This window comes from Exserohilum turcica, assembly GCF_000359705.1.
Source record: "Exserohilum turcica Et28A unplaced genomic scaffold SETTUscaffold_9, whole genome shotgun sequence".
Lineage (NCBI taxonomy): Eukaryota > Fungi > Ascomycota > Dothideomycetes > Pleosporales > Pleosporaceae > Exserohilum > Exserohilum turcicum.
Window position 1 is genome coordinate 1 of NW_007360310.1, and position 10,989 is coordinate 10,989.

A 10,989-nucleotide genomic window follows, 5' to 3' on the forward strand; every position below is an offset into this window, starting at 1 on the left:
ATATTTATTATGAATTTAATAAAGATAGTAGAAAAAAAAGAAGTAGGAAAAAAAGACACTAGATGATAGATTAGATGAAAAGTTGTTAGTGGATTCTATATCTTCTAAATCATAAATAATATCAGAGTAAGATCTAGTATACCATATAATAATTAACGAGTTAGTATATAATTAGAAATAATAGTATAGTAACTACTTGAAATATATATAAAGTAGCTAGTAAAAGTATTTTCATACTATATAGTTTCAACTGAGATGATAACTTTTATATCCAGAAATAATATAGCTGCTTAATAAGGAAAAATATCTATTTTATAATGTGTTATAAGAAAAAAATCTATACATCTATATATATATACTTCTATATTTATATATCTTAGGAATTACTCCTATAGAAGTAGCGCGGCTATGTAAAAGAAATTTTCTTTATATCTATACTTGTAAGGGGCTGCGCTCCAGGGAGCAATCGCGAGGTATAGAAGAGGTTGTATTCAATAGAGAGCTATAGTGTCTACTTGCGTGGTGTTTATTTACTTGTTGGAGAAAGGTTGCACCGAGTGTCTAAGCGCGTTGTCTGGGCGCCGCTCAGGCCTCGCACAGATGCCGGGTTGCAGAGTAAGACCTAGCGTCTGCTGCTTGACCAAGATTCTATCGAGGAGCTATCTAAAGGGCGTTCAGTTCGTTACAGCAGATAAAAATATAAAATAGGAAGTGCTAAAACCTACTAACTAGATTATTAAGCATAAAGACGTAGTTTGCTAATTAGCACTAGACTTATGCTAGGTATGTAGAAGTGCTATACACTATGCAAACGACTATTACCTTAGAGGAGGAAGAATAGTAGTTATAGAATAAAACGCAGCAGAAGCTATAAGACAAGTAGCTTAGGAACAACTATACTTTAAAGACAACCTACTAGATAGAAACTAAGAAATAGAGCACTAAAAGCTTTGTTAGGTTGACTGCAACAGCATTAATTACTGCTAGTACTACGCAGAGGAAAGCAGACGAGATTAATACAAAAAAGATAGCTGTTGTTACGCTTACTTTAGACTAAGCGCTTATAGGGTCCTAAACTATTATATCTATAAACCTAAGAAACACAAAGAGTATAAGAAGCTCTATTAGTATTAATATAAGATAGCATTCTATATAGACTACTACAACGCTAAAGAAACTTGTAAACTAGATAATAAGGCAACTAGTCACAAAAAATTTAGGCGAACAATTATCTAATGCTACATTATGATATCTAAAAGGACAAGCACTAAGAAGCGCATAAGCGCTTGTGCTTGATTAACTATATAGAGAAATACTTATTCTATTAAGACTAGCGAATTATAGCGAGGTAGGAAAAGCACTACTTGCACAACACTATTGCGGCTAAGGAATGCTAGACGAAGAATTATAAGATGCATAGAATAATAACAATTCTAATACTAAAGACTATAGACGACATAATCCTATATAAGAATTTCTATTAGTCCTTCTTTATAGACGATAACTATAAGATACACTAGAGCTTAAAAGTTAACGCTAGATATTACCCTAAGAAATAGAAAGATAAGCGCCTTAGGGGTAAAGGACACTTAAAAAAACTAAGATACTGCTAGAGATAAGGTTACGCTAGTAAAAGTAGTTCTAAAACAACCCTTGGACGTGTATATCACACTAAGAGCTACCTAATAGAATTAATAGCAATTATGCGAGTACATAGGCATAAGATAAAAGCATTAATTAATAGTAAAGCTACTCAAACAATAATCTCACCTAAAGTGGTAGAGAAATATAACATACTATACTAGAGCAAGAAGTATCCGCTAAAGGTAGTATTAGCTGTAACGGGCTGAACGCCCTTTGGATAGCTCCTCGATGGAATCTCGGTCAAGCAGCAGACGCCAGGTCTTACTCTGCAACCTGGCATCTGTGCGAGGCCTGAGCGGCGCCTAGACGACGCGCTTAGACACTTGGTGCAACCTTTCTCCGACAAGTAAATAAACACCACGCAAGTAGACTCTATAGCTCTCTATCGAATACAACCTCTTGTATACCTCGCGATTGCTCCCTGGAGCGCAGCCCCTTACATCTGCTTGTATAAGCCCTAGGACTATTACGTAATTAGTGATTTTGTTAGATTATACCTTATTATAGAGGTCTAAGTCGCTAAGGTTGTTAATCTCTAATAATTTGTCTAGCGTTAAAATTAATTGTTAAGCTCGTAATATCCTAATCTTAACTACTACTTGCTTAATTTCATTCTTTAGGCAAAGTCTATTTTAATAATAGTGGCTAAGGATATTAATAACTAACTTAATAATGCTAAATAGTCGTTTTATAAATAGCTATCTATGCTATCTAATATTGAATATAATGTAAGGGGCTGCGCTCCAGGGAGCAATCGCGAGGTATACAAGAGGTTGTATTCGATAGAGAGCTATAGAGTCTACTTGCGTGGTGTTTATTTACTTGTCGGAGAAAGGTTGCACCGAGTGTCTAAGCGCGTCGTCTGGGCGCCGCTCAGGCCTCACACAGATGCCAGATTGCAGAGTAAGACCTGGCGTCTGCTGCTTGACCAAGATTCCATCGAGGAGCTATCTAAAGGGCGTTCAGCCCGTTACAATACCCCCCTCCTTAGGGTGGTACTGCGTCGCCTCTTCGAAACCCCTCTAGGAGGCGGCCCTCGCTGTCTCGCGCAGCCTCCGTGAATGCTTCCCATCGGTCCACTGCCTCAACGTCCTCTAGTAGTTCTGCTAGTTCGAGCGTCGTTCGGTGGAAACCTTTCCACTTCACCTCGTAGTATAGCTTATGCCCTCTCCCACGACGGCGTACCTCCTCTGCTACAATTTCTTCTACTTCCCATTCATCTTCTCCATCTACCTGCAGCGGCTGTGGCTAATAGTCGTCCTAAACCTGGTTTAGGAGCGGATCGTTGCTAGCAAGTTTCAACCTATCGACATAGAAAACAGGGTGTGGGCCTGGGGGCGTGTCTAGTTGGACTGAGTGGCTATCGATTACCTTAACCACTGTGTACTTAGCGTTCTTCCAGTCGAGCTTCTTAGAGCTTCGCCCTGTGCTGTACTGCTGATCGAGCTTCAGCCATACCTTGTCGCCTACTCAGTAGCTCTGCGCTTCTCTCCAAGTCTTGTTCGCCTGTCTCTCTTGTTCTTGTTGAGCAACTGCTATGCCTGCTTGGGCTAGTTCTACGGCTTGTTGTAGCTTAACCGCGATCTCTGCTGCCTTCTGCTCATCCGAAAGCTGTTCGGCTGGTCTCTGCTGTTGCCTTTTATTGTCTAGCTTTAGCTGCAGCGGCTCTACTTTGTGCCTATGCTATAAGAAGAACGGTGACATTCCAGTCGACGTTGCGTTTCTACCATTAATCGCGATCTGGGCCATTAGGCAGAGCTGTGCCTAGTTATTCTGAGCCTAGTTCGTGAACGTTCGGATGTAGGTCTCCCAGACGCTGTTTATCCTTTCTGTTGCACCGTCCGTCTGTGGGTGGTAGGCTGTCGACAGTCTCCGTTTGATCTTCAGAAGCTCGCATAGTCTTGTCCATAGTGCACTCACAAACTGGCTGCCTCTATTAGAGGTAATAGCGTCTAGTAGCCAGTGATATGCGACTATACGTTTAATGAACTTTCGAACGATAGTTTCTGTCTTTGTATCTAGGAGCGGTACGAAAATCGCACCCTTACTAAGCCGATTAGTGATTACCATCAAGCTAGTCATGCCCTCACTCTCTAGTAGCCCTTCGACGAAATCCATGGAGATCTCCTTCTAGATCCGGGTGGGTATTAGCAGTGGTTTTAGAAGGCCTTGCGTGCCCTCTCTCTAGGACTTGCTCCGTCCACAAGCGTCGCAGTTTCTAACATATCTCCAGATCGAGTTGGTCATGCCTAGCCAGAAGTAGTCCCTTGCGAGTATCTTGTACGTTAGCTCGCGTCCTAGGTGGCCAGTGACTAATGAGTCGTGTGCGCCGCTGATGATTGCCGTTCGCAATTCGTCGTTGTCTGGCACCCACTTGCGCCCTCGGTAAAACAGGACTCCGCCGTCCGCTAAGCAGTCTTCGATTGAGCACTTTAGGCCTAAGTTCGCAGGGAAACGTCGTTCTTAGTCCTCTACAGCCTTCTTCGCTCCCTAGTAGACCTAATCCTTCGCTGTCGCTTCTTGCTAGAGCTTCTCTAACTCGTTCTGCTCCAACGCTTCTTCGTCTAGTTCTCTAGGAGGTAGTTGGCCTAGTTCTTCTTTAGCTAGGGCAACAGCCTCTTCTTCCCGCCGTTGGCTTCGTGTTTTCGTGGCTATTACTAAAATAGCTTCTTCTAGTTCCTCTTCTAGTTCTTCTTTTGCTATCTCTTAATAGAAGTTTGTTGGCTTAAATATTTGCACGAAAGGCTTCTGCAAGCGCTCGTCTTCTGCCCCTGCAGGCAGGTCTTGTTCTCTTCTTAAGAGCGCGTCGGCTCTCACATTCTGCTTGCCTGGCCGATACAGCAGCTCTAGGTTATACCTACTAAGTAGAAGCGACTATCTCACCTGGCGCTCGTTTAGCATGCGAGGTTTCATGAAGTACTCCAAGTTCTTGTGATCCATAATCACCTTGAACTTCTCAACTAAACGCAGCTTGGAATCCCATTCCTCAAGGCATCGTACTACCGTAAGCAACTCCTTGTTGTGGATCTCGTAGTTGCACTCGTGCGCGCTATTCTTCTGCGAGAAGAACGCGCAAGGCCGTAAGACTCCATCATCGTCGTACTGTGATAGCACCCCGCCCACCGCGTAGCCGCTCGAATCGCACTCGAGCACTGTCTCCCGATCTGGGTCGAACGCCGCTAGCGTGGGCTCTGTAACGAAGATCTCCTTTAGCTTCTTAAAGGCTAACTGCTCTTCAGATCCCTATTAGAAGGGGACGTCACCTATAAGCCTAGTGAGGGGTGCGGCTAGCTGCGCAAAGTTCTTAATGAACCTTTAGTAGAAGTTCGCGAACCCTAGGAACGATCTTACTCCCTTTACTGTCTTTAGTGCCTCCCACTCGCGGATTGCGGCTACCTTAGCTAGATCCATGCTTATCCCTTTACCTGCTTTGATAATGAACCTAAGGTACTTAGTTGTCTTAACTTCAAACTCGCACTTCTTAATGTCCACCTGTAGCCCTGCGGCTTGCAGCTTGCTAAGCACTTTTCGGACGTGCTCTTGGTGCTGGCACAGATCGCCATTGGTGTAGATTAGTACGTCGTCCAGGTATGCTAAGTAGAAGTCATCTAGGTGTTCTCTTAAGGTCTAGTTAATGTATTGTTGAAAAGTACTTAGGGAGTTCGCCATGCTAAAGGGGGTAACTAGCCACTTAAACAGTCCGAATCTTGTTTAGAAGGCTATCTTCTACTTATCGCCTAGTGCGACATGGATCTTATAGAAGGCTGCGATAACGTCCAACTTTGTGAACTATTTGGCCTTGCTTAAGCCGTTGAGTGTCTCTCGGATGAGAGGTAGCGGGTACTGGTCCTTCTTAGTAATTGCGTTTAGAGCTTGATAATTGATGCACAGTCAGAGCCCTCCTCTAGGTTTCTTAGCGAATAATACTGGCGCTGCGGCTGGCGAGCTGCTTACGCGGATGAATCCCTTCTTAAGAAGCGATGTGAGTTCCTTTCTAAGGACTAGGAGCTCTCCGCGCGACATGCTATAGAGAGGTCCCTACGGTGGCTGAGCATCCTTCAGCTCTAGCTCGATCTTGTGGTCCACCCCTAGCCCTCGGTGCGGTGGAAGCTTCTCTGCTTGCTTCGGGTTGAAGAGCTCATAGAACTCCTGGTACTGTATTGGTAGCAGTGCTCGTACATCTACGGGCTTCTTTGGTTGTAGCGCCTTGTTAATGTCTGCAATTAACGCGGCGAAGATCTGAACGCTATTTAGAGCGTTCTTATGCCTATAAACTAAGGCCGTAAACGCTGCAGCGTTAACTTAGCTAACTCCTCCTTGTAGGCGTCCTTTAGTTAACCTCACTCAAATGCCCTTTAAGTGGATAAAAATACTCTTCTTAGTAGGAGATACTGATACGTCCTAGTGGTCCATCTATCCTCTACTAAGGTACACGTCCTTACTAGAGGACAAGTCCATCACGTATGCATAAGCAGTCTCTTCGTACCCATGCATCTTGAACGAGAATTAGGCGACCTCGCTAATCTCTAACAGCTTGCCATTCACTCCCTTAATTATCTAAGAGGGGATCTGAAAGCGCTCTAGACGGTGGCGGTAAGCAAATCTCTTGCTAATTAGTGCATAGCATAGGCATCCGCAGTCTATAAGCGCGACATCGTTTGCTACGTTGTTCACAATAAGATCTACGGTAATTGGTAGGGGACGCATATGCTTCTGCTAAAACTAATTCCATTCGCTACGTATCTGCCGATCCATCTTTAGAGGCTCTAGGCCGAGACTCTGGCCCAGAGCTACTCTTTTTCCAAGGCGCTACTCGGCACCTGATCAACTTCCTCCTGCGGCTTATGTCCAACGTTGCTTAGCGCGGGCCTTGCCTTCTTGACCTAGGTGGCGTTTTAACAGTATTTCGCGATATGACCTAGCTCTCCGCAGCGATAGCAGTTAGGCGGAGGTTGTCGTAGCTTACCTCTAGCTTCTCGCGCCTAATTAACCTTCGAAGGCTCCTAGTCTATAACGTCCAGACTAGCTTCGTGTTGAGCGGTTATCGTAGTAGGGCGATCTACCACCTGGGAGCTCGTTGCGCGCAGTTTAACGAGACCTACCCGGTAGAGGTTGTCGGACGTTCTTACTGCCTTATTGACTAGCTGCTCGTACGATAGATTCTCATCAATCGTAGCAAGAGCCTCCTGCAGCTTAGTGTGAAGGCCCTTTAAGAACATACTCTTCTTAGCTGCTTCGCCAAACTGCTCGCCTGACTGAATCTTAAGACGGTTAAACTCCATGTGATAGTCTCTTACTAAGAGCTTGCCTTGTTTGAGAGTTAAAAGGCGATTAAGTGCTTTGGACTTCTAGTGTGGGTCGTCAAACTGCTAGTCTATAAAGCTCTAGAGGTCTTCAATGTGGCGTTTACTCTAGTTCTATATTGCCTAGGGTAGAAGTACATCCGCTGCCTTGCCCGTACACCTACTAACCACGTACTCGATCTGAGCGAGGCTCGAAGTTCCTTCGTACTCGTGCTAGAGCTTAGCTTAAGTCTTGTATTTAAACGCTACGTACTTTGTTCGATCTCTATTAAATAGTTCTAGGTGCGGGAACTTGTTCCTGCGCGTAGCTGGCTTGGCGATTGCGGCTGCTGCTGGGGAAGGCGTGAAGGCTCTATGGGACGACTCTGAACGCCCCTTAGCTTAGTTACGCTCGAGTGCCACGAGCCGTTCCGTTAGCACCTGGTTCTGGGCTGTTAACCGATTCATCAGCTCCATCATCTAGGCCATGGCATCCTGGTTGGCCTTCGGCGAGCCTCCTTGCCTTAGTGAGCCCTTTCCTCCCACGACGGCCGATCGTTTGGCGACCGCTTTAATCGTTAGCTTGATTGCTGCCTCCTTCCATCCGTCCTCTCTAAGCATTTGTGTAATTTCGCGCAGGATCTCTTTATCTGATACTCCTGCCTAGTTCTTAGCAGTAGCATACGCCGCCAGCTCTTCTACATTCAAGTTTGGAACGTTAATCTCCATTGCCTAATTTGTTTTAGACGTCTTGTTCTTTGCCTACTAATATGCAGGGCTTCTAGTCGCTCTTTGATCCGCTCGCGCAGTCCTTGACTGCGGCCTACTCCTCGTCAGTGAGGACTAGTAGGGCTTACTTTTGGCCGTACTTCTCTTCTAGCTAGTTCTAAATAGCGTTTGGCTGCTGTCGTGTCGCGTCCCTAGGAAGACTCGCGTCTTGCCGTCTCGCTTGTGGGATCTCGTCTCTAATTGAGAGTAATCGCACGGCCTGCACCCTGTCCGATAGAGGATTGACAGGACTTCTCACTACAACGTCCGCTTCTAGCTAACTGTACGCTAGGCCTGAGTGGCCTTTAGGTAGTTTATTACGCGACGTTGCGCCTACGGCTCGGCTTTCCAAGACACAGTAGGACTTCCTAGACAGGTCCTGGGCGACTAAATCGCCTACTGTCTCTCACGGCTAAACTTCCTGCGAAGCTCTGCCCTAGGTGTACTATCTTGCGACGGTCTACCTTCTCGCTGCACTAAAGGCCTTTCGTACCTATTGCAGCACTAACTCTGTGTTACTAGCTCGCACTAACAACACGCTCTAAAACTTAGTTAGAAGATAGTCTGCCTAAGGCTTATGTCTAATTGGGATTAAATACAAAATGTAAGGGGCTGCGCTCTAGGGAGCAATCGCGAGGTATATAAGAGGTTGTATTTAATAGAGAGCTATAGAGTCTACTTGCGTAGTGTTTATTTACTTGTTGGAGAAAGGTTGCACCGAGTGTCTAAGCGCGTCGTCTGGGCGCCGCTCAGGCCTCGCACAGATGCCGGGTTGCAGAGTAAGACCTAGCGTCTGCTGCTTAACCAAGATTCCATCAAGGAGCTATCCAAAGGGCGTTCAGCCCGTTACAAGGAAAAGGCTAAGATAGCCTCTCTCTAGAAGAACGCAAGAAGCGTTACAACAGTAAGGCATGTCTCTAATGCAGCGAAGTAGGACACTTCTATAGTGATTTAGCTAAATATATAAATCAAAGTAGTAGTTAGTATTATTAAAAAGGCCTACTACAACAAAGTAGATAAGAAGCTATACTTTAGCTACTTATTAAGATAAATAATATGATAGCTAAAGTAAGTAGTGTTTATTTTATAAACTCATTAGTTAGTTAGTTAGTTAGTTAGTTAATTAGTATTATATAAAGTATAAAAAAGGATAAAAAAGTAAAAAAAGAATACTATAAAAATTAAGTTAAGATACTAAATAATAGGGTAATTGTAGTAATATATCTCGAACTAGTAGTAAAATAACTCTAGTAATCAAAAAATACTTATCTTTTAAAGCTTTATCATATTAGTTATTACGTAACTACTACGTACCTTTGATAGGCTATTATTTATTTAAAGTTACTTAAAGTAAAAGCTACTATTATATAATTACTAGCATCTTAGATGCGCTTATATCTCTAATAAGTAGCTACTTATCAGAGATACAAAAAAGGTGAAAGCTAGCTTAGTAGAAAAAAAAGAAAATACAATACGCTTTACTTATATAAATAAATAGATAGATATAAGGAGTAAAATAATTACGCTTTTAGTTAATACTATATACTGTTATGGTACGATCCCTATCAGAAAACTGTAAGGTGCCAAAAGGTATTGTATTGCTTAGGGGAGTGTTCAGGTGTGCTCCTTCCTGGTACTTATAGGAGTCTTATCTCAGTTCTATACTAATGTAGGAGTAGGCGTAGCCTAATCCTTAACATACCCCCTTACGTACTCTTCCTTCTTCCTTTTATAGTTTGTTGCACGTGCTATCTTGTAGGCGTATTAGAGGAGGACGCGTTCTAAGAGTTCCGTCATGGTTCTGGTGTTCCAGCGTTCCAACGTTCCGGTGTTTTTGATGTTCCTCTAGGTCGGCGAAACCTCGGTGCTAAGCCTTAAGCGAGCTGAGTCCGTGCCGCCCACAACAAATCAATGCGGCGCGCCTGCCGTCTTCCGCGGTGCAACTTCCCCCACTATACCCCGCCGCCTACCCGTTTTCAACCACATTCCCATCTTTTCCTTGTCGTTTCCTGCAGCGTCCGTCCCGTGACCATGGCGGACGTCGATGCTGCCCCTGGTTCCCACACCATGAGCCTGCCTGGTGATGGTGGTGGTGGCGGTGATCCTCCTCGGAGGGGTGCCGACCTCCCCCGCTCGCATGCGCAGTCTGTAAGTGTTTTTTCGGATCGGTTGCTGATTGTGGCAGTTCAACAAGCTTCGTGTCGCCTTTTGGGAGGCGTATGAGGCTGCCCTCTCCCAGGGCCTGAACCCTCCCTCCACTCCGTCCCGCTCCAGCTTAGCCTCGTCCGCCCTCGTCCCCTATGCTCCCCCATCTTCCAGTCACTCCCGTGTTTTGCAGGACCTGGCTCCTGCCCTGAACGGTATCGCAGCCAGCATTCAAGGAATGCTCGATTCGCAGCGTGAGGTGGCTCACCAGCTCACTACCACTCAGGTAATTGCTGCATACGTCCTGGGTCCTGGTGTTTCTTTCTGACTTTCCTGCAGAACCTGCTCCTCGGTCGTACCGCTCCCGGCTCGCCTACCCCCCGCCCCCGTGGCCGCATCGAAGCGCGTCGTTCCCGCAGCCCCGAGGATACTGAGGATGAGGAGGAGTTCCGTCGGTTCCGTGAGGAGCGCTCAAGGCGTCGCGACGTGTATCGTCGTCGTTGAGTCGCCTTCGCCTCTGCATCCATCTGCTTGCCTTTCTGTCTAGGCCGGTGGCGTTTCGCTGCCGCGCGTCCCCCCCTGCGCCACATGGTGGCTGCGGGGTGCCACCTGGGGCACTTCTTACCGGACTATGGTGAAATAGTGTCACTGTTATGGATTTCTTGTCGCGACTTCGTGTCGCCTCTAGGCTAGCTTCCTTAGTGGAAGTCGCGTGTGCCACCTAGGGCATCATGTACTATACTGAGATTTCTTCGCATGCCTAGGCTAGCACCTTCCTAGTGTTGCGACGGCCGCCTAGGGGCAACTGTACAAAAATGAAATGTTCCTATACTTACCTCTTGTCCTTCCCCCCTATTTGCTGTTGTGAAAATTTTTTAAGTGCCGCTGTTTCTAGGAAGTCCTCCTTTAGATGCCATAATAGCTGCAGCCAGCCCTTCTATTTCACTAGGACTTGCCACTTCCCGCGGCCGCGCGCACGCTTTTTGGCCAAAATTTCCTCTACCTCCCATTTTTTCTGTGTCGTCCTCTTCTTCCATCCCTAGTGCTAGTCCTAGCCTTGCGTCCACTAGTTTTTGGCTTAGGAGCGGGTCTTCAGCTGCGCGTTCTACTAGGTTAACATGTACGGTTTTATGTAGGCTTCTAGGTAGGT

The 10,989-nt window shown here is 45.6% G+C and overlaps 1 protein-coding gene across 1 annotated transcript; it reads left to right on the plus strand.

Moving 5' to 3' along the window:
* Window positions 1-9,725: 9,725 nt before the first annotated feature.
* On the plus strand, window positions 9,726-10,676 carry SETTUDRAFT_44593 (uncharacterized protein; the record flags this gene model as incomplete). The annotated part of the gene is made up of 3 exons (XM_008033091.1): window positions 9,726-9,842; window positions 9,880-10,125; window positions 10,179-10,676. The coding sequence occupies 3 exons, from the start codon at window positions 9,726-9,728 to the stop codon at window positions 10,341-10,343; spliced, it is 528 nt and encodes a 175-aa protein (XP_008031282.1). The 3' UTR covers window positions 10,344-10,676.
* Between the last annotated feature and the right edge of the window lie 313 nt (window positions 10,677-10,989).